Below are 20,834 nucleotides of genomic sequence, written 5' to 3'. Positions count from 1 at the left end.
TTATAAAACTACTTTTGCGGAGCAGCTGGAGGAACAAAAGGATGAGAAGAGGAAATTCCCAGGAGAGATGAATGAGAAAACCCCCTTCTGCCCAAAGTGCGTGCACACCCACACACGCCCACACACGCTCTTAAATTAAAGCGTCCTAGGCAACTACACCAAGTGGGGCCCACTGCAGAGCCCCTTGCTGGAGCCCTCACAAAACCGGGGCGCTGTGGGCAGGGATGACTCCTGGACCTGATCCTCCTTCAAAGCCAGGCGGGCCTGGCCTGTCCTTTCCAGCCATAGCGTTCCAAGCTGGGTCACCGCTAGTCCCGCAGTGATAGGGCACTTTGTACCTCTCCACGGCATTTCCACCTCCATCTGGCAACTGAGCCCATCCGTGGATGTGAAAACAGGCTTGGGTGCGAGCTCGGTTTTATGTGTATGGGGTCACACAGCAAAGCATATGGAGACGGGGAGGCATCTTCTGGGCGCGCTCCATGGGGCTGCTCCAGGGAGGGGCAGCAAGAAGGACCCAGTGTCCCGGAACGCGAGGGTCGCTCGGGGCCAGACTCGCGTTGCCAGGCGCTCAGTTGCCGGGTGACCCGCTGGCTGTTTACCGCCGGGCACGAGCCGAAGCACTGGGGCTCGCCGCGCGCTCACCGCACCCACCATGGCTTCCCGCAGCGCCGGCACCCTACTGACCGAGTTCAATGCCGCCTTCGTGCCCCCCAGCCTCATGCCAGGGTAAGCCTCAGCCCACCTGCAGGAACGAGTCCCGGCGCACCGCCCCCGGCCCTTCGGCACGCCCCCTCCCGGGTCCGCAAACTCCGCCCCCTGCGCCTCTGGGGCTTGAAGACTCCCGGCGACGTGGACCTTCCACCCCGCTCCATGGTCCTCCCGGGGGCGCGGGCTCTCAGAGCCCGCAGTGGGCGGGTGTGAGCAGCGGGCTCTCCAGATTCCCTTTGGTAGGAGTCGGTCACTGAGAGCAAGGGCAGAGCCAGCCCGGGGTAACCGGACCTTGCGCCCTTGGGGCCTGAGTAAGGAGGAGAAGAGGGAGACACGTGTGGGCTTTGGGGTTTGGAGACCCCCAGGCATTAGTCAGGAACACGTGGACTATGAGGAGCCCCCGAGAAGGGAGCAGGACAGTTCCGGGCACCCAGGATTGGGGCGAGATTAGGATTTGTGGGCTGAAGACTGGAAGGAGAACTGGTGGGTGCCCGCTGGCAGAATCTGGCAGGGGAGGGTGGGCAGTAGTTGACGGATGGCAGTGTGCACTGTCCACCTGACTGCGTGGCTGATCCTTTCACTGATCTCACTTTATCTTCACAGATTTTTTCTTTGAAAGCTTCCTGCACCAGCTCTGAGAGCTGCCTGGCCTTTAGCGTTTTCCAATGCCGCACCAGCCCTCCCTTTTTTTTTCTCTGAATGTTTTCAAACTCCAAACATCTAAAATGCAAATCCAATTGTTCCCTCCCATTCTTTGACCCTTTCTCCTAAAGTGTATGATTCTGCTCCTTCTAGGACATGAGATTGTCTTACTTTCCTACCAATTGGCAAGGGCAAGAAAAGCAGGGATTGGATTCAGAGAAGCCATTTGGCCAGTATCAGCAAGCCAGTATAGAATGGCGAGTGAAATTCATGCCTTGAGAATTCTGCAGACAGGGTCTCCAAATGGGTGGGAAAAGACCAAAAAATAAAAAAATAAATAAAAAATAAAAGCAAAACAGCCCACACACTCCCTCCTGCAAACTGAACAGACCTTAATCTGTTGTATGAAGTTTGGTCTGTTTTCAAGTTGAATAAGCAAGACATGGAGGGGTTTGTCGTATTAGCATCATTTCCAGAGACTGCAGGTAAAAGTAGCTGTACCCAGGGGCTGGGGCTCTAGTCTTCATCCAACCCTCCGGTGGATAGGACCTTTCTCTGGGTCTTGGACAGCTCAAAAGCTATTTTGATTCCCACCAGACAAAGCTGATTTGACCAGGTCATGGTCATTGCCAAAAGCTAAGCCAGGGGTGACGAAAAGGGGACTTAGAATTTGCCTATTCACGCTTTCATTCACTGAGGCATTCACTTTGGGTGTTCCAGGTGTTGCATTAAGATTCTGGAGGGACAAAGAAAAACAGTGGGGGAGGGGCTAGCCTTTGAGGGGCTCCCAGCCTGGTGTAAATACCTAAGATTAAGTTCCAGTCCATCTCCGCTGTCTTGGCTGGTGGTGTTTGTGCTACATTCTGGGATGTTTATTATGAGGCTTGGTTTTATACGCTGAGATTTTATTTTTCTTAAGCCCCCCACAGTCTCTGTTGGCACGTCTTCTGTTGCCCAGCTCCTTGGCCATTTGCTGCCCATGTGGCAAGGCCTGGTGCACCTGCAAACCCTGCTTCATGGTTCCCTTGCGCTGTCTGGGAGGAATGGGAGCTGCAGGTTTCAGAAGCAATTCCCAGGATGCTCCTCTGTCACACCACAGTTCCCTGAGTTCCCTGGAGCACTTGTCCTATCCTGTGATTGGTTTAGAAATGGTGATAACACATGTCATAAATTAGCTTCAAGCCTGGCCTGGGGTAGGTTGAGCAGCTAATTCTGTGTCTGCAGCTTTCTCATCTGGGTTTTTCTGGGAGGGACTTGCTCTCCTTAAAGAGCCCTATCTAGTTGTTTTATGTTTCTGAACGCTACTTATTGCAATTTTGTTAACTTCATGAAAGAATCCAAGATTCCTTGCCACACTTGGATAATTATTATTTTTGTGTGTTTTTTCAAACATTAATCACAGATTTTATAGTGTAGCCAGTTTCTTCTGACACTCAAATCAACCCCTTTGCAATTTTATTCATAGAGGCAGAGAATATTCTGCCTGGTGAGGACCTCAGAGATCAGGCAGCTCCCTCCTGTTCCAGATGTGGGCACTGAAGTCTTGGGGGGTCTTGCCTGAGCCCTGTGCTGTGACTGCAGAAGTGGGCTGGAACCAGGTCCCTGGTGCCCAGTGGTAGCACCATAAGCCCCTATGTATGAGCACTGTGTGGGTCCTTTACAAACCCTTATTTTATTTTTATTTATTTATTTATTTTTTAGCAGTGCTGGGAATTGAGCACTTGCGAATGATAGGCAGGTGCTCTACCACTGCCCTACGCCCTCAGCTTATACAAATCCTTAAACGAACAAACGAACAAACAAACTTAACAACCCAGTTGAAGAATGAGCATTTGCCCAAGGGCATTCAGCAAGTAAGTTGCCCTGCCAAGTCTTTGTGACTTCAGTACCCCAGCTCACCCCAATGTCTACCCAATCCTCCCACAGCCTCTCATTATGCCTCCCTCAGTCAGCAGGGAGGGAGTGGAGTAGACACTGAGAGACTCTGGAACTTGCCTGCCTGGTTTGAATTCTGACACCATGCCTTCCTTACTCCGAGGCAAGTTATCTGTCACATGGGGATGATAAGGGTGTGCAGGTTAAAGGAAGCTTAAATCAGTTAATATGCATAAAGCCTAGTACTTGGTACTTGTTAGTTATTATCCTTAGTTAGATCCCTGTTGTGTTCAAGGCCTGATGTTGGGCTGGGGGTGGGGTGGGCCAGGGTGGGAGACAATGATGATGCTGGTCTTCAGATAGTTGACTAGGACATTCCATTTTGTTCCTTGCTGCTTCTGGGTGACAGATACTGGCACCTTGCCATAAGCAGTACCTAAATATGCCTGACCTGGGTGCCAACCTGCAGTGGACAGGGAACTCTTGGATCAGAGTCCCTGGGACTGTAAGGTTTTTTAAGGGATGAGACTGGCCTCAGTGAGCATCTGCCTCCTGCCTGCAGGTCAGGCCTGGGTGGCACCTTCTCTGGCTCTCTGCCTCCCACCGTGCTCCCTGGTCTGTCAGTGCATTCATTCATGCCTGGTTTCCTACTGCCCCTGATGCCCACAGTTCCCACCCAGTCACTCCCAGAGGTAAGGACAGGAGGACTCATACCCAGCCCTTCCCTCTATCTTCCTGGATTGGCAGCAGTTGCCCACGTGTGCACTGAGCTGCGTCTTACCCCAGTGCATGCCATAAACACTATTGTCAGGAGGGTGGGCTTACAAAGATGGCTGTGCTCCATGCCAGGAGTTGCTGTACAGCAGACACAAGCACCTAGTGGTGTGCTGATAAGGGTTTCTCCGGAGGAAAAGGGCCCTCGCCCGTATCTATGGTGTAAACACTTCAGGCTGATTTCAAGGTGGAGCTATCAACATGGCGTCCCCAAATGAGCTGGGCAGGGTGTGCAGCTGCACACCATCATGTGACATGGTGGTCCCCTTCATGGAGGCTTCACTTTCTGCAGTCTCAGTTACTGGAGGTCAATCATGGTCTGAACATAGTAAATGGAAAATTCCAAAATAAACAATGCAGAAGTTTGAATTAACTTCTAATATTTACCAATACTGTTGTTTATCTCTTAACATGCCTAATTTTGTAAATTAAGCTTTATCATAGGTATATATGCACAGGAAAAATCATAGTATATACAGAGAGAGTTCAAAGTCCTGCCTGAAGTTTTAGGCATTCACTGGGGGTCTTGGAATGTACCCCCCATCAAAGGGAGACAACTATATTTGCACTCTAAGATACAATAGACATAAATGACCTTGAGAACACAGAAAGTAATAAAATATAAAATGATTAGGAATTGATGTTTTGAGCACTTATTACCTTTGTTTTTAATATTATTTGCTTATTTTTAACTTTTATGATTTAATTTTTAATACTGGCTTTCCCCCTGTATTTTAATTGGTACATTTTCATTATACATAATGGTGAGATTTATTGTTACATATTTGTGCATGCACATGAAATAACAATATAATTTGACTGGTACCATTTTCCACCATTTCCCCTTTAATGCTGGCTTTTTAGACAACAGACTTGACACATTCATGAAAATTTAGAAATATTCTCTTGAAGCCAGTATGAGCTGGTGTCAGCCACCTGCAGTACTGCCTGCCTCTGACCTTTCCCCAGGTCTTTGCCTCGGCCCTCAGGGGTGAGGGTCCAGCAGGGTAATGGGAAGAGGGTTTGGCAGGGGCATCTCCCAAGCCCCTTCCATTCCAGGCTGAGGCCTCGGTAGTGGAGGTGCTTCTGCCGAAATGGGCCAGTAGGTCCTGGGGTATGAAAGCAAGGCCATCTCATCTACCCTGGAGGATATAGGGCTGTGTGCCCAGATGTTGATATTAGGATCTCCTGGGGAGCATTAATGACCACTGTCCTCAGGGACCATCTAGAGGCTCTGATACAATAGTTTGGGCTGGGCCCAAGGCATCGCCCAGTCACCCAACACCAGTTTTTAATCCTTCCAGGTGGTTTCAAGGTACTACCAGGAATGAGGATGGCTGGCACTCTGCAATGCAGAGGACCCTTATGAAGGGGCAGGCGTGGGCCTGTTTTCTAAGCATCTTTAAAAAGGGTCCCCAGCATGGGACCTTCCACACGTGCCATTCTCCTTGGCAGCCCCCAGCCCCCAGCCCCAGGCTGCAAGGTCTGACTGAGACCCAGCCAACAGCTATCTTCTGTCAAGTCTCATTCCCAGCTACGGAGCAGGGTAGGTCCCCATTCAAGCCCAAAGTACAGAAGCAGAAACTAAATTCTAAAGTTGCACCTGTCTTCCAGGTCCTGTCCCTGCAGGATCTGGAGCCCCACCTGTGACCCCCAGGACAGCCTGTTCATCAGGCACATAAGAGCCTCCCTCCACTCTTTTGCCTTCTCTTCTGAGGGTCCACAGGCCATGCTGTTCCCTCAGCCCTTCCCTGCTCCTCTGTCCCAAAGCCAGCTGCTGTCTTCTCCCTGGAATTCATCTCTCAGCTGTTCAAGGAAGTGGGAGGGGATTATAGTAACTGATGCCTCTCGCACAACTGGAAGGAACTGGGGAGCCCCTAAAAAGGAGGGCTGGGAGCCCTGGGAAACCTGGTTTTTGTAACAGAGACCTCCTCTCCTGAAGAAAGACCAGACCTTAAAAACATGCCTCCATTTGTCAGTTGGATCTAATAAATATTTACAGAGCATCTACTGTGTAGGGATGGCAGGTTAGCAAACTGGAGGAAACCGGGGCCCTTTCTCCCCAGGGAGTCTGTCATTCAGACAGAAATAATATCCTAAGATCTGACTTTACAAATACAATGGACTGTAAGCTGAGCCTTAGGAGAGGCTCAAGAGCAAAGATGATTGACAGGTGGGGGTTGCAGGGTAGATGAGAAGAGGCTCCCTGGAAAGGAGGGTACTGGGAAGATTCCTGGAAGATGGATAGGGCACAGTGGAGGAGGGGAGGAGAGCTTCTAGATGGAGGGGCTGGAGTGAGCAAAGCCCAGGCCAAGGTTCTGGCAGGATGTGCTTTCAAAGCAGAAATGACCCCCTGGGCTAGAGTGGAAAGCTGTGCTGTGAAAGTGGACGACAGGGCCAGAAAGACCTCGCCTGGACGCCCACGTTGGGACCCCCGAGCAGCTGACCCAGTCTGTCTTAACTCCGCAGGCCGCGGGGAGCCCTGCAGGTTCTGCTCAGGGGAAGGCTCCGATCAGAACCGCCTGCAGCAGGAGGTGTTGGGGAGGAGGAACGGGGACACGCTGAGTAGTAACAAGTTAATTAGTTAATAAGTCTGCTCGTGGGATCCCTGGCGGCTCATGGTAATTAATTTTAATGTTAGCTATGGTGCCAACCAGTGCTATTAAGAGGCAGGAAGGGATGCTCCCTGTACACATAGTAATCCACATTGGGCCTTAGAATCCACATCGATCACCGCGGGCCTGGCTCCGCTCCTCTCTGGTCTCCTGTGTGAGGGTGGGTGGAGGGACTGGGTTGCAGATGAAGAGGTCAAGAAGGAGGTAGGATGGTGCCTTTGGGACTCCTCGATGCCTAGTTATGAAACCTGCCATTTCCCTCTGGCCTTTCTGCCTGGGCCTGCCACAGGGCCAACTAAAACAGGGCTGTAGAAGGTTTTGCTACAGAGGCGCGCTGGGGTCATGCTTAAGGTGCACGCAGGCAGGCGCACACAAGGCATAGAGACCTAACTTGCCAAGACGTGCCTACTGAGTGTCACATGTGCACGCGCCCCTCACCCCCACCAGAGCAGCAAGTTCTGAAGGGAAACCAGGCAGAACTCAGGAGCGCTGCGGAGGAGGGGGCTTCTATTCTATTAGAATGCAAATATCTTGGCATTCAGAGAGGGCGGGAAAGCTGGCAGCAGAGGAGGAGCATGGCAGAGAGCTTGGGGGTGTCAGAGAGAAGAATCACAAGTCGTGTTTCTACAGCTCCTTTCTTCCAAGGAGCCCAACGCCCCTGTGGGCGGATGCTTTGTGCTCTCTGATGATCAGAGCTACCTGGAGGGTTTGGACTTCTCCCTCCATCAGTGAGCATTTCTTGAACACTTGTCACGTGCCAGGTGCTGAGGATCAGGGAGAACGCCAATTAGCAGAGGAGGTGAACTCACGTGGACAGGAATGTGAACTTGGGGATGGATGATAAGCCTATTTGTGAGCATAGATGCTAGGTATGGGGGTACAGCCAGGGGAGGCAACGGGGAGGGCTGGCATTTCCTGAGTGAGTGGTGGTAAAGGCCCAGGTGCACAGCATTCCAGGTAGAGGAGCTCCTGCCAGGCTCAGAGGCCAGGGGCACACAAGGGCCCCAGGACTGTGAGTACTGCTGCTGGGCTGGGGCACCACAGGGAGGTGAGAAGAGGCGAGGAAGATGCTCTGGCCTCAGTGGGGATGCAGGTTGCAGGGGTGAGCTTGGCCTGTGAGACCCACTAGGAGATTGGAGATTGTCAGGTGAGCACCACAGTGAGATGGAGGAGGGCACAGGAGAAGCTTCAAGGGGCCTGCAGGAGATTGAGGGCACCGGCTGTGGAGAGCGATGGAGAGGGGAGGATGGGGGGTCACCCCATCCTGGTTTCTAGCTTAGGTGAAGCGTGGCCTGGGTGGTGTTAATGGGGGCAGGAGGAGAAGCAGGCTGGCTTCAGTGATGCTGGGCAGGCCCCGTGTGGGTAGTGGAGTGTGTGCCTCGATCGTCAGTAGAATTGTCAGGGACCCAGACACAGATCTGGGCACCACTGGTTTGAAGGAGGTCTCATGTGGATGAGTTACGCCAGAAGCAACGGATCCCTGCAGAGGAAAGAGGACCCAGGGCAACGCCAACACTAGAAGATGGGCTGGGCAGGAGCACTATCCATGGCCTGTCACCCGCCATGGGAATGGCCTTCCCCCTTGCATGGCACAGCACGAGAGCCTTGACCCAGGTAGAACTTGGGTTGGAGCTGGTCCTGCTGGGACTGGCACAGCTGGGGCATGTGGGACACGCCCCTCGTGACTCCATAGCCCTTGAAGGAGCATGGGAGCTGGGTGTTCCAGCACACGGTGAGTCCCCAACAAAGTGACTTTTCCTGCCGTCAGATTCTCTTTTTAAAAATGATATAAAGAAGAAAGCAAGAAATCCCTGTAAGTCCAAATACTCAGAATTAACCAGGGTTATCATTTGAGGAACTTCACACCAGCTCTCTCTTTACCTTTGTATTCAGATGAAAGACCAGATGGAGGGGTGGATGGAAAGATAGATGAAAGCAAATTTTATGAAAATACGATCATTCCCTATTTGCTATTTCAAAATGAAAGGCATGAAATTTAATCTTCCTTGAACTTAAGAGAAAGAAGCTGAAATAAAATGGAAGAATAGGCCGAACTTAGATCAGTGTCAACCCATCACCACCAGAGAGATTAATCCCTCCAAGATCCCTCTAAAGGGAGAGAGAATAAAAGCCATCAAAAGGTGAGAGTCATCATGCTGTGTATTTTTAGCGGCATGTTTCCATTTCTGATGTCATGGGTTGACTGCTTGGTGGCAATCTTAGTAAGTGCCACCTCCCTCCACCCACCCCCCCATTTGGGCTGCTTACGTTGTTTTTACTCTGACAGGTTTTATAACATTTCCATTCTGCTCTGCAAGCAGCGCTCACCTGGTTGCTATTCCTAGTTCAGTTCTAGAATAGACTTGAAGATCACCACCCCTCATTCTCGCAGAGGATCCACATTACTTAGTTTTTTTTTTCTTTTGAGCACCTCCGGATTGGCAGGGTGTAGTCACTGCATGCTGCTTTCAGGAAGCACCTGTGAGTGTTTATTTCCTGAGTTCTCCCGTGCTGGAAAAGGCCTGGCGTTACACCTGGCTGAACACTTGGCTGGCGTGATCTTCTTGGGTCAGGTTCTTCTCTTCATGTTTCACTCTGTTGCTTTCTTTTTTTGTTGGGGTTTGGCAGCATCTGACAACCAGCGTCTCTTCTTTTATTCTCTGTATTCCGAACCAGCCAAAAAGTAAGAGAGGAGGAACTGATGCTAGAGAATGGATCCGAGATGCTCTGAACCCCAGATTGAGACATGCAGGGCTGGAGACTGTTCATGTGGAACTTCTGGCATAGAGGGGCATTGGGTGTGTCCCTGCTCCCAAGAGGATGGACGAGGGGTGGGCTACAGGTGACCAGTTTCTCCCTTAAGTCACCATTCAGATGTTCCTCCACCTCCAATATGCAAGAGCAAGGGCAGCCTGGAGCTTTCTCCCAACCAGGACTTAGGATAAAAGGAAGCAGAATCTTCTTCTTGCCCCTGTTGTCCTTGACCTCCCAATTTATTGAATCTGTATTTCTGAGAAGTTTTCATTCCAGCATGAAACACTCTCAGGAACTCTGCTTCGACTTCTCAGGGTATGTTTTCTTCCCAACAAATTTCTGCATCAGTGAAAATGTTTCAGAGAGACTGTGTGAACCAAGGATGTTGGATGGCCTTACGTGACCTTAATTTAAAAAGTAGAGGTTTGTGTATAAGTGGTGGATCAGAGGTCAGACCAAGGAAAGTCAAGAAAAAGGAGGAGTTGAAGAAATAAGGGCAGAGGTCCAGGGTATTCTGTGGAGAGATTAGGAAATAAGGGAAGAGAAAGGGTAGTGTGTGAGAGGCGGAGGTCTACTGCAGAATTTTGCAGTCTAAGAAAGGCTCCCACACACCTCTCCATGGAGGGGAAGAAGCCAAGAGAGAAGGAGATATTGAAGATGGCAGAGAGGCCTGACATGGGTGGTGTGTGCCTGTCGTCCCAGCAACTTGGAGGCTGAGCCAGGAGGCTTGCTTGAGCCCAGGAGTTTGAGACCAGCCTGGGCAATAGAATGAGACTCCATTTTGAGAAGGTGGGGGCAAGAAAGAGGGAGGTATGAGAGGAAGGATGGAGAAAGAGAGAGAGAAGTCTGGAGTCCTGGGCACAGCAGGGGAGGTGGGATGCTGATCCCCAATGGGGAAGCTCTGCAGAGAGACTCCTCCTCCTGGAAGTGACAGAGGTGACCATGCAGGTTCACAGGAGGGGGCAACAAGAACACCCAACCCCCATCTTTCCAGGTCAAAATGAGGCATGGCCATTGGCAGGAAGGACTCTGAGGTGGGAAAGCTTTAGGACCACAGGGATCATGGTGTCCAGCATCCCTTGAAGTCAGGAACATGAGGACAGAGGCTGGGGAGAGGCCATGAAGCTGGCAGCAGGGTGTCCCACATGACCTCTCTGCAGCCACCTCACTCACTGTTCTGGCCCAGGTAGGCTGTGTTGCAAGATCCAAGAAAGGCCCTGCTGGTGACGGTGGGTGGGACCAGGAAGAGAAGGGCTTTGGATATTTTGCCTCTAGCAGACAATGGTCGGGAAGTCTTCAGTGGTCACTCTGCTTAACTTTCTTCTTTCTCCTGAAGATGCAAAGAAAGAAAGAAAGCATGCATCGCTACCAATTCTAGGCTAACACTCACCCTTTCAGTGAGGAGACTGATGCCCAAGGCAGCCCCAGAGGTACTGAGGCGCCAACCTCCAAGCCCTTGGGGCTGGATGGGTACCTGAAATGTAGCAGCAGATGATGCCACAGGGGCAGGGCTGGCTTCCTGCACTTCCTGAACTTCCCTCGGAGTGGCATTGCATGTGATTAGGATACCAGAATGAGAGAAAGAAGGCTGTTGAGCCTCATGGATGGGGGTCTTAGGACATGTGCTGGAGGTCCCCAGAGCATGAGCACTGGTCTTTGGTGTTCATTTAAGTCCAACTGTGAACATCACAGGTACCACCGGCATGCCATCCACTCCTCTTTTTATTTTCTTAATAAACAATTTCCTCCCCATCTATCAAGTGCCAGACTGGCGCCAAGACCCTGTGTTACCTAGATGAGTAAAACACAAGCAAGCTTTGCCCCTGAGATGCTCACCATCTGGTGGAGAACCCAAGAGATGTAAAGAGACAGTAGCAGCACAGAGGGAGATGTGGCTTCAAGAGGGAACTTTAGGGTACAAAGGGAATGGACGGCACCCAGATCTAGGGGAGGGGTCAATTCTTAGAAGTTATATTTGGAATTCTTAAAAGAGCAGGGGTTGAGATGGATGGAGTGAACAGAATTCATGTCCTGATGGCAGAAGACACACAGCAAGAACCTAGAAGAGGTCAAGGGAGGAGAGAGGGAAGAAGGGAGAGAGCCAGTGAGCAGTTATTCCTAGAGAGCCACATGGCTCCTTAGGACTGGGGTGTAGGGTGGCTGCTGAGGCTGGAGAGGTATATAGCAGTCCGAGCTAGAAGAGAATCCCAGGTTGGAAATGTAATCAGGTGTAGACCTGGTGACGGTCAAGGCCGTGGATGACATCACCAGGACAGATCCCAGGAACTGCAGCACTTAGCAGGTGGGCAGAAGAGGAGGATCATGAGGAGACCAAGAATGAACCATCAGGGATGTGGGTGGAAGAGAAAAGGAGCGAATGGGGGAGTAAAAACCAAGAGCAGTGTTTCCAGAAGGGAGAGGTCAGCCATACCTGCTGCTGCAGGAAGCCCAGGATGATCAAGAATGTCCCCAGATCACCAGCAACAAGGCCATGGTCAGGAACAGCTTCAATGGCAGCATGGGGCAAAACCAGGTTTCTGAGGGTGAGAAGCTGAAGGGGAGCCTGAGGGTTGTGCAAAAGCATCTTTATGGCGTCTGCCAAGTGTCGCTGCCCACACTCTGGTTGTGGCTGTCTCTCCCTCTCCATGTGAACTTCATTTAACCAAGGGTCTTGAGAGGGCCTGTAACCCCAAGGGCCTCTGCTTATCTCCTGTCTCTCTTGCTGGGCTTCCTTGGTGGCAGAGGGTGATGGAGGAGTCCTTGAGGACAAGGACTCTTGGCACTCCAGAACATTGGTCGAGGGCTCCAGGTCATCTGAATAGCCTGCGAAGGTGAGGCGTTGGGAACGTTGGATCCCAGGCCTCAGCTCTGATAAATCGAACACCCATGGCATTTCATCAGGGTGCCCCCGCTAGCTTCTCAGACTCTCTTGACTCTATAATGAGATAACCGCGGAATGTCAAGATTGAAGGAGGTCCCCCACATCTTCAGGCTGAAACAGAGGCCCATAGAGGGACAGTGATTTGTCTGCAAGCTGACTGAGAGGCACCAAGGGTATTCTGGTCCCTGGGTAGGCCCCTAGGATAGAAGATGACCATCCAGAGACCTCTGTGCAAAGGAAGAGTCCCAGGTTCCTGTCCACTTGGTCTTCCCCAAAGACCTGAGCTGGCTGGTGCACCTTAGGAGCCCTCTCAAGACCAGACAGGCTGCTAGACCCCTCAGGTCTTCAGGGTCGTTCTGGACTCTTCACTGGTCTGCATCTCCCCTCCCCCACTGCTACTGCAGGTACCAAGGCCACGTCCCTGGTGTTGACTTCTCCTTCGGCTCCCCCTACGGCACCACCACCCTCAAGTACTTCCAGGACCAACGCAATGCAGCCATGGAGAAGAGCCGCTCTCCCCTCAGCAGTGGCGGCCACTTTCCCACCATCTTCTCCCCCAACCCCGATCTGGTGCTGCTTGACCGCACGCACAGCTGGGACCGCTCCCTGAACCTGCCCAGCTACAATCGCTTCAACCTGGACGGCTACCGCTCCAGCCAGCTTGCTCGCTTCTACCAGGTGACCCGCCCTTATACCTGCTGCCCCCGCCAGGGAGGGACGATGGCGGGGCTGGGGCACGTTGATTCACTTTCTCAGAGCCCCTGAGCCAGCAGGGAACCCGGTGATTTTGGGTAGGGGTAGTGGGGAGGGCTCAGGTCTCTGCTTCCCTGATCTCTCCCCCACCCAGGGGCTCCGGTGGCTCCAGCTGCTGCTCATGCTCATTCCCACTGCTAGTGGAGCTGGGGTCAGCCGGAGGTGTTCCTGACCTGACATCTGCCCCTTGTATCCTGGCTGTGTGGACCCCTACTCACATGAGCAAAGGCCCCACTAAAGCTCCCTACCCGGGTCCAGTCTACTGATATACCTGCCTGGACTCTGGTGCCCACTGACCTTCCCTAGTCCCCAGGCTCCCTGAGAGTGAGACCCAAGTTAGCCTCTGCCCAGGCTAGACCAAACTGCTCAGGGGGAGGAGAGGAGGAAGAAGCGTAGTCCCCAACACCCCCATTGCTCTTGTCCTGCTCCTGTGGCTCTGGACACAGGATCCTGGAAGGGATCCTGGAAGGGATCCTGGTAGGCCACAGAGACCTGGGGACCTGAGCTGGACTTGACCCCTTGGTGGGGTGAGGGCTCATTTTGGGCTGTTCCCAGAATGCTACTGTTACAAATGTCCCTCATAGACTGATTGCAAGGACACAGGTGCCACCTGGCGCCAGGGCAGGGGATTTGTATGAATAAGGCAGCTTCCTCAGTGGCAGGATGATGGGTGCCCTCAAACTCTGAGAAGCCCTGGGGTCATCTCAGTGGGTCTGTGACAGCCTTTCCCTTCATCCTGGCTCTCACAACAGAACATGCCCCGTCCAAGAGGGGCGGAGTGGGAGGAAGAGAAGGAACCCCCTTGCCAAGCTTACACATGCTGGTGTGGATAGCAGGTGCACTTGCACCTGCTCACCTGGGGTTTCATACCTTAGCTGGACCTTGTCTCATTCTGCAGCAAAACTGGTCTGTGTGTTTCATCATCCCTATTAGATGGACAAAGAACTGAGGCTCAGAGAGGACATCAGCTGATTAGCAGTTGAGCTGGGACTCCAGGAGCTTTGGAGACTCCTCCAAGGACATTAGAGGAGACTGCTTTGCATCAGCCTAGGTACAGCCTGGCATGTGCCTAAAGTCACTCCAGCACACTAACAACCTGTCATCTTTTCTTTGGTCGGGCTGCAGATGGCACAGTGGCACCGGAAGTACTACCTAGACAAGACCGGCATAGTGCCTCGGGTCCCCTACTTTGTGCTGCCTGTGAGGGAACGGGAACGGTACCCCATCCCTACCGACCTGTGAGTGGCTGCGCTCTCCCCATCCACGCGGTCACGCCTTCAACAAACACACACCCACAGGCACCTGCTCCCACCCAGGCTTGCGAAGCACCCAGGCTGAGAACTGCGTTTACAGCCTTGCCCTAAACTGCCTGCAGCGCAAAGTGGCAGCTTCAGAGCAAGGGAGTCCTGGCTTCTGCAGCCTCGGGAGGGATGCCAGGAACCTGAATGGGCAGAATCAGGAAAAGTGCCATCCCGATCAGATGTACGGGGAGTTGGAAGAACCCTCCCTAATCGTTGCTGACTCCTTCCCCTGCGAGGCCAACCTTGCGCTTCACTGGTCCAAACGCCGAGCAGCAGGGAGCTGCTGCCCTCTGGCGGACATGGAGGGCACTTCAACGAGCGAGGGATCGGTCCCCAGCCCCGCCCAGATCGAAACCAGTCTGGGCGGGGCTGGAGGAGGATTCCCTCACCTGGGACTTGGAAATATCTTCAAAGTCCAATTAGGCATCTAACAAAATATGAAAGTTTGTCACAGCCCATCCTCCACATCGGCTTTCATCTGGGAGGGCGGTTTTCCTTGGGTAAGGCCAGCTCTCCGCCCTGCGAGCTGATCCAGCACGTGTGGCTCCCTCCCGCCATGCAGGCATGGATGGGTGGTGGTTGGTTTCAGGGGTTGGGGGCGGACGAACCCCCCCAGCCCGTTCCTGCTCGGTCCCTTGCAGCCCCACTCTTTGGGGAGGGACAACGTCAGGAGGTCAGTGGAGAGATTTGGGGTTTCCAAAACTTGCTGACTCTTCCTTGATCTGGAGCCCCAGCTTCACCATTATGTTCCAGATAAAGCCACAGCTGTTCCCATACCGTGTAATGAACTTTTAGAGACACGACTTTGCCTCTATAAGTGCTTGTAGGGTCTGTTTTATAAATAGGGAAACTGACACCCAGTGACTGCCTTGGAGCCTTGTCCCTGGGTGGCCTGGATAGCTGGAGGCCAGGCTTTGAAAAGAACCTGTTTCTCCAGTGGCCACCTCTGGACTGGATTGACCTTCTCCACTGCTTGGGGCAGCTCTGAGTCAGTGAGTCCCAGGAGAGAGTGAGCCTATCCTGGGGACAGGTTTCCTCTGGGGACCTTCTTGCCAGGATGTGCTCCCCCTGAAGCTGCAGGGAGCTGGGAACACCCCAACTCTCTTCCTTCTCCAAAGTGCACTACGGGTAGTTCCATGCCCAGTGCAGAAGATCAACCAGGTGTTTGGGGTCAGTTCTGTTACCTGGGGCAAGTCTCTCCCCTTCTGGAGTTCCATTACCACCACCACCACTGCCACCTTCACATCCAACTCCACTGCCATCATCGCCACCATCACTATCACCACCATCACTACTTGTAACACTTGCAGAGTATTTTCTTCTTGTCCAGTGTTATGTTAAGTGCTTTTAATGCACTATCTCATTTAGTCCTCAAAACAAAGTTAAGCGGTAATACAATAAGCATTTCCAGCAGGAGACAGGGTCAGAGTCCATGCCAGTTCTGTCTGAAGCCGACATCCTCATTCTGAACCTCTGTTCTACTGCACAAATACTAGTCACTTTCCTCTCAAGTCAGGGTGACTTATCAGATATTAAACCGATGAGCAGCCAGTGGGCCGGCATGGGCTGAAGGTGGGCGTGGTCTGTTGGGCCTCCTTCCCCCTCCCTCCAGGCCACACTGCCTGATACCAGGTCCCTTCTCACATTCAGGCCTCCTCTGAGCCCAAAGAAGAAATGGTACCTTTTAAGAGCCTCCCCTGAGAACCTGAGGACCTACCAGACCTTCCCATCGGGGAAGCGGGTGTCCGCACAAGAGCGGCAGAGGAGGGACTGCTACTTTGAGTACAGAGCATGAGGCCAGTGGCTGACATCTGGCGGTCTTGGCCCTGACCAGTTTGGCTTGCTGGAATAAAATCTTTCGCCATGACTATCCCATGCCCCTCCCTTATGGGTCCCAGGGGTATTTTACCAGGGAAGTGCCTGTGAGGGTCACTCAACGTGGTGTATTAAGAAACTATGGAAAATTCAACTGAAGGGATTCAAGCCAAGAAACAGCAGTGCCCAGTGGCTGCCTGGGACAGGTAGGACCAAGGAGGGAAGGGTCCCCAAACCTTAGTGACCGGTCACTCAGGTATATAGACCTCCTTTGTACTTCTACTGGTGTAATCAAGGAAGCCCAATTGCCCGGGTCTGAAAATGAGGGTGAAGTGACCCCAGAACAATTGCACTGGGTGTGAAGCAGGAAGGAATTCTTGAGGGAACCCTGGCTCGGCACAAGATAACTTGTGAGGAAGGTGCTCTTATCCTCACTTCACTGATAATGACCTGGAGGCCCAGAGATGTTGAGAAAGTTGTCCAAGCACACACAGTGAAGAAGGGACACAGTCAGGATTTGAACCCTGGTCTGTTTGATGCCCAAGTCCTGGTTTTTCCACTATCTACTCTATGGCCCATGTGGAGACTGAGGGGCAGACTTTGGCAGTCTGAAGGACCCTGGGAGAAGAAGGTGCTTGAAGCAGTTACTGCTTGCATTCTGCCTGGACTGGTGGGGACAAGCTGATTGGGCATCTACCCCTGAGGCCATTTCTAGAAGGGGATGGGAGAGAGTGACCCAGGACTAAGCTACTCTTCAAGAAAGCTTTGTTTCAGGACCCACTCTGCCTGACCTGGTGCTAGAGTGGGTGCCTGGGTGACCTTGGAAGGTCTGGAGTGTCTGCTTTCTCCAGGTTGCTTTTCCACATCTCCTGGAAGACTCCAGGAGACCTGCAGGGAGCGGGACATGGGTGACAAACCCTCAGTAGACAGGCTTTAGGGCAGGGTCCTCAGACAGGGGTGCATCCATACCACAGGGCTTCCACAAAGTTCCCCCTTCTGGATTGGATCAAGGGGACTCTCTCACGCAGCAGGGCCCTGTTGCCTGAGACTGGGTAAGTCGGGATGAAAGGCAAGGGGACCACAGCAAGGCTCAAGGGCATGTGAAGGTGAAACAGCCCTTCCTCTGCAGCCAGCAGTTAACCGCCTCCCCAGGACAGTGCAAATGAGAAAACCCATGTTCCTATCAGGTGGGCATCTGATGGCTCTCAGAAGCTCCCACTAGGGGCTGCTTCTGTGTCCCATAGTCTCTGACCAACTGAGCCCCCAAGTGTCTCTGGAGTGGCCGGATTCATTCCAATGCTTGGCTGAATAGCAAAGCAAATAAACCCTGGTTTCTGGTCATACATGGTCCTATCCCAAGGGCCTGGGGTTGCCAAGTGGGCCAAGATGTCTTCTTCATAGGATGAGAACAAAGAAGTCAGGCGCCAGCTGGAATGACAGTTATGTGCACATCTCTATGCCACGCTGCTCTGGGAGAGGCTGGGTGGAGGAATCCCACGAAGGGAGGAAAGGACAGATACTTTCTTAGTGAACTTCATCCCACTTGGCCTGGTCCCCTGTTCTGACATGAGTTGAGATTTGAACCCTGGCCTCAAAAGATTGCCATCCCAGCTTGCTTGGCGTCATTGGCAAATTGAAGCCTTAAAGTGAATAGTTCTTAATGCCAAGTTCTTGTGTCTGATCCTGTGTTCATAAAGCAATGAATTAATGGTCTAAAGAAAGGGTTTTTCTTTGCTTTATTTAGAAAATAATATTCTGGAGGGGGGATAAAGTCATGTTTCAAGTCAGATCTCATAGTGCCTGGAGGGGGGCTGATTCCAGGGTCTCCTAGAGGCTGCCAGATCAGGAGTTTGTGGCACATCAACATCCCCAGAAGTGAATCCGAAAGGAGCTGAAAGGAAGAATCCAGTGACTTATCTGGAGCCTATGGTTCTAGGGGGCCCTTTAACTCTGGGCTCTCTATGATCCTAGCATCCTCTTTGGCCCACCTCTCATGTCCCTTTCTCTGGTTAATGGCTCAAACCAAACTTCTTTCAGCTTATTTTAGCAACACCGGAATGCAAAAGGTCTTAGAATCTTTTGGTATTGGAACCAGTGGAAAGAAAATGGTAGTGATTCAGAGAAAAATACAGGGCAGACCAGATACCAGCTTCAATTTTGGGCTGGGCTATTGTGGAGGAAGAATTACCTTTGACTAAGGTGCCCCCAAGTGTGTACCTCAGGGTCCACCCAAGCTACAAGCCCTCTGGCTGCCATGTTGGAGTGGGGAGTTCTGGTTTCCATCTGGGGATATGGAAGAAAAGAGCATTGATCCAGCCGGGTCAGTCCAATTCCCTCTCTCTGGAAATTCAGTCAGAGCTGAGAGATATTACTTAGGAATCACTGAAGGTCATTCAAAACCAAGGAGATAGAACATTGGCCACCGTAGGGAGGCCATGAAGGTCTCCTGTCCGACAGAGCAGAGCTGGTTTGCAGAGGAGTGAGGAGAGAAGCAGAGATGCGAGGGGAGAGGTTGGGAGGAGTTATCTGGGGCTTCTGTCCAGGTACTCTTGGAGGCCCAGCTGTCTATTCTTTTTGGATTGGTCTATTAAGCCATTTTGACTGGGCATTCTTCCCTTCTATCAAAATCTCCTAGCTCATGAGACCAAGGGGCAGGCGTAGAAGACACAGGTCAACAGATGCTAGCTCAACATCCTATCAGAGCTCTTTCATCAAGACCTGGGCTGCCTCTAGAGAGAGTGCACTTCCTATAACGAAAGGATCCCAAAAGGACTGGTAAACACAACCAGGGAAGAATACAAATGGTCAATCATCTCCAGGGGATCTGCACCAACAAGGCCATTAAGGCCCTTCCTTCTCTCGGAAGTGGAATTGGTTACTTATCTCATTTTCCTTTTTTTCTGTGAGCTTCTTCCAGCAGCATCTTCACTTTCCTGTACAAATCCCTACCTCCCCGTGACCACAGGATAACTGTGGCAAAGGCAGCATCCCAGGTCAGTCCTGGAGCTCAGTGGCTCTTGGGAGAAGGTGTGCAGGCCACCCAGGGACTCGCTCCTGAGGTTGGATCACTCACATGGTTTGCAAAGCCTGAAATCCAATCCTCCTCTCTTTTAGGTCCCCCAGGGTTGTCTGATTTCTCAGAAGCTGCAGCTTTACTAATTCTGAAAGAATCTGCAAAGTGCCCTGGAAATTCATGGCTCCCTGGGAAGACTGAGATGCTCCATTGGCTGAGGGGAGACTGGGGGCCCTTCTTGACCCACCCCCCACTATGCTGGGGAAGCCCTTCCCCTCCAGAACGCCTTACTTCATGAAATCAGGAGACTTGGCCATCGCATGTTCAAACTCTGAGAAGGACAGCATGTTGTCATTGTCCAGGTCTGACTCACTCAGGACCTGCCCGGGGGAAGGAGGCTGAGAGGAGCCTGGTGACAGACAGCGAGGGGGGGCGCAGGGGGAAGGAGAGAGGGTAACCATAGGCCAGGATCTCTGCCTGGCGCTTCACTCTCACCTCCCAGGGCCCCCGTCCCACCTGTGAGGCAGTTCTCACCCCTCGTCTGACCCCCAAAGAAACAAGGCCATGTGCAGTAAGGATCCAGGATCTCACGGACTGACTCTCACTCCTGGGAAGAGTCTCCTGGGGCCTCCAGCACCAGCTTGACGGTGAGGACAGGGGCGCCTCCCACCTGCCCCGTCGCCTGTCCGAGGCAAGGCCCTGCACCGTAAGGGGCTAAGGCAGGCAGGCAGGCAGGAAGGTGGTGGCGACGCTGTTGACCTTACTGGTGTCTGTCTCTTTCCTTCTAGTTCATTCAGACCAGAAACATTCAAAGGTTTTCACGGTCACTTTAGGACACTCCCCACTCTAGGACATCTGGACATTGTGTTGCTCTGGGACAAGGTGGGGAGGGGATATTGGTATGTGTCCAGCTGCTGTGGGTCTACCTGCCTGCAGGTACCTGGGTGGGTGGGAGGCCTCCAGACTAGAGGGTCAGGCACACTGCTCTGGGGACTGTGGAAGAGACTCGGGCGAAGGACAGACAGTTGGGGGGCAGCTGCTTCTAGCTATGTGCCCTTCTCAAGGCCAATGTGCATTCAATCTGCCTGAGGCTCGGCCTTGGGTCTCCTCTCAAGAGGGTGGTCTGATACCCAAGGGCTTTGGAGCACAAGGCACCCAGGCCCTGCCCTTCAGCCCTCGAGTACACACGTGGTGGGCAAGGTCCGCTAGCAGGTCCTCGGACACATCATCGCTGTTCATCAGTCGTAGCACGATCCTTTGCAGGTCCTCCTCATCGATGAAACCATTCTCATTAAAATCTGCAAAGAGAGGTGGTGACAGAGAGTCAGGGACAGAATAGGAAGGGGCCTTGACACAAAATCCCATCAGCCTCTGGGAGGCTGAGCAGGGCCCAACTGCCTGAGCCGGGTTTAGAACCTGAACCCGGGCAGGCCCACAGGGTGGGGCGACCGAAGAAGGGCAGGCTGAAGGCAGATGCAGAGCTAAGTAACATGGCAAAAATAGCAGTCGTTGATAGAGTGCGTCATACCCGCTCCAGCGTCCCGAGAGCTTGACCCATTTTAGGTCATTGAATCTTCACAATCAACCTTTCATTTGTCTTAATTTACACAAGCGGAAACCGAGGCGCGGGGGTGTTCTGCGGTTTGTCCACACTTGCCACGAAGTGGAAAGGTGGGATTCAGACTCAGTTAGGCCAAGCC

At 52.4% G+C, this 20,834-nt stretch overlaps 2 protein-coding genes across 4 annotated transcripts in view; one reads left to right on the top strand and one right to left on the bottom strand.

Moving 5' to 3' along the window:
• Positions 1-615: 615 nt before the first annotated feature.
• On the top strand, positions 616-16,109 carry Fam166c (family with sequence similarity 166 member C). Its single transcript, XM_047523478.1, has 4 exons — positions 616-729; positions 12,657-12,930; positions 14,131-14,243; positions 15,957-16,109. The coding sequence occupies exons 1-4, from the start codon at positions 656-658 to the stop codon at positions 16,099-16,101; spliced, it is 606 nt and encodes a 201-aa protein (XP_047379434.1). The 5' UTR covers positions 616-655; the 3' UTR covers positions 16,102-16,109.
• A 1,741-nt stretch (positions 16,110-17,850) lies between these two features.
• The window catches only part of Cib4 (calcium and integrin binding family member 4), a 98,119-nt gene continuing 95,135 nt past the window's right edge, over positions 17,851-20,834 (bottom strand). For 2 of the 3 annotated variants that reach the window (XM_047522864.1, XM_047522863.1), the window contains exons 6-8: positions 20,323-20,432; positions 19,426-19,514; positions 17,883-18,404 (exon numbers count right to left, since the gene is read on the bottom strand). In XM_047522864.1, the coding sequence (XP_047378820.1) occupies positions 18,356-18,404; positions 19,426-19,514; positions 20,323-20,432 (248 nt within the window). In that variant the 3' untranslated portion in view covers positions 17,883-18,355. Of the gene's footprint in view, positions 18,405-19,425; positions 19,515-20,322; positions 20,433-20,834 lie in introns of all 3 variants that reach the window. The other variant, XM_047522861.1, reaches the window with a different exon arrangement.

The sequence above is a fragment of the Sciurus carolinensis genome, chromosome 13 (assembly GCF_902686445.1).
Source record: "Sciurus carolinensis chromosome 13, mSciCar1.2, whole genome shotgun sequence".
Taxonomy (NCBI): Eukaryota; Metazoa; Chordata; class Mammalia; order Rodentia; family Sciuridae; genus Sciurus; species Sciurus carolinensis.
The sequence above is the reverse complement of the archived record's forward strand: the minus strand, read 5'-3'. Positions and strand labels throughout refer to the sequence as shown.

What these genes read in the sequence shown, in the direction of transcription:
- Fam166c (XM_047523478.1), top strand. Translation starts at nt 656, where the DNA reads ATGGCTTCCCGCAGCGCCGGCACCCTACTGACCGAGTTCAATGCCGCC. An exon ending in AGCTTGCTCGCTTCTACCAG is followed by an intron (nt 12,931 to 14,130) that starts GTGACCCGCCCT and finishes GTCGGGCTGCAG; the next exon opens with ATGGCACAGTGGCACCGGAA. An exon ending in TACCCCATCCCTACCGACCT is followed by an intron (nt 14,244 to 15,956) that starts GTGAGTGGCTGC and finishes TCTCACATTCAG; the next exon opens with GCCTCCTCTGAGCCCAAAGA.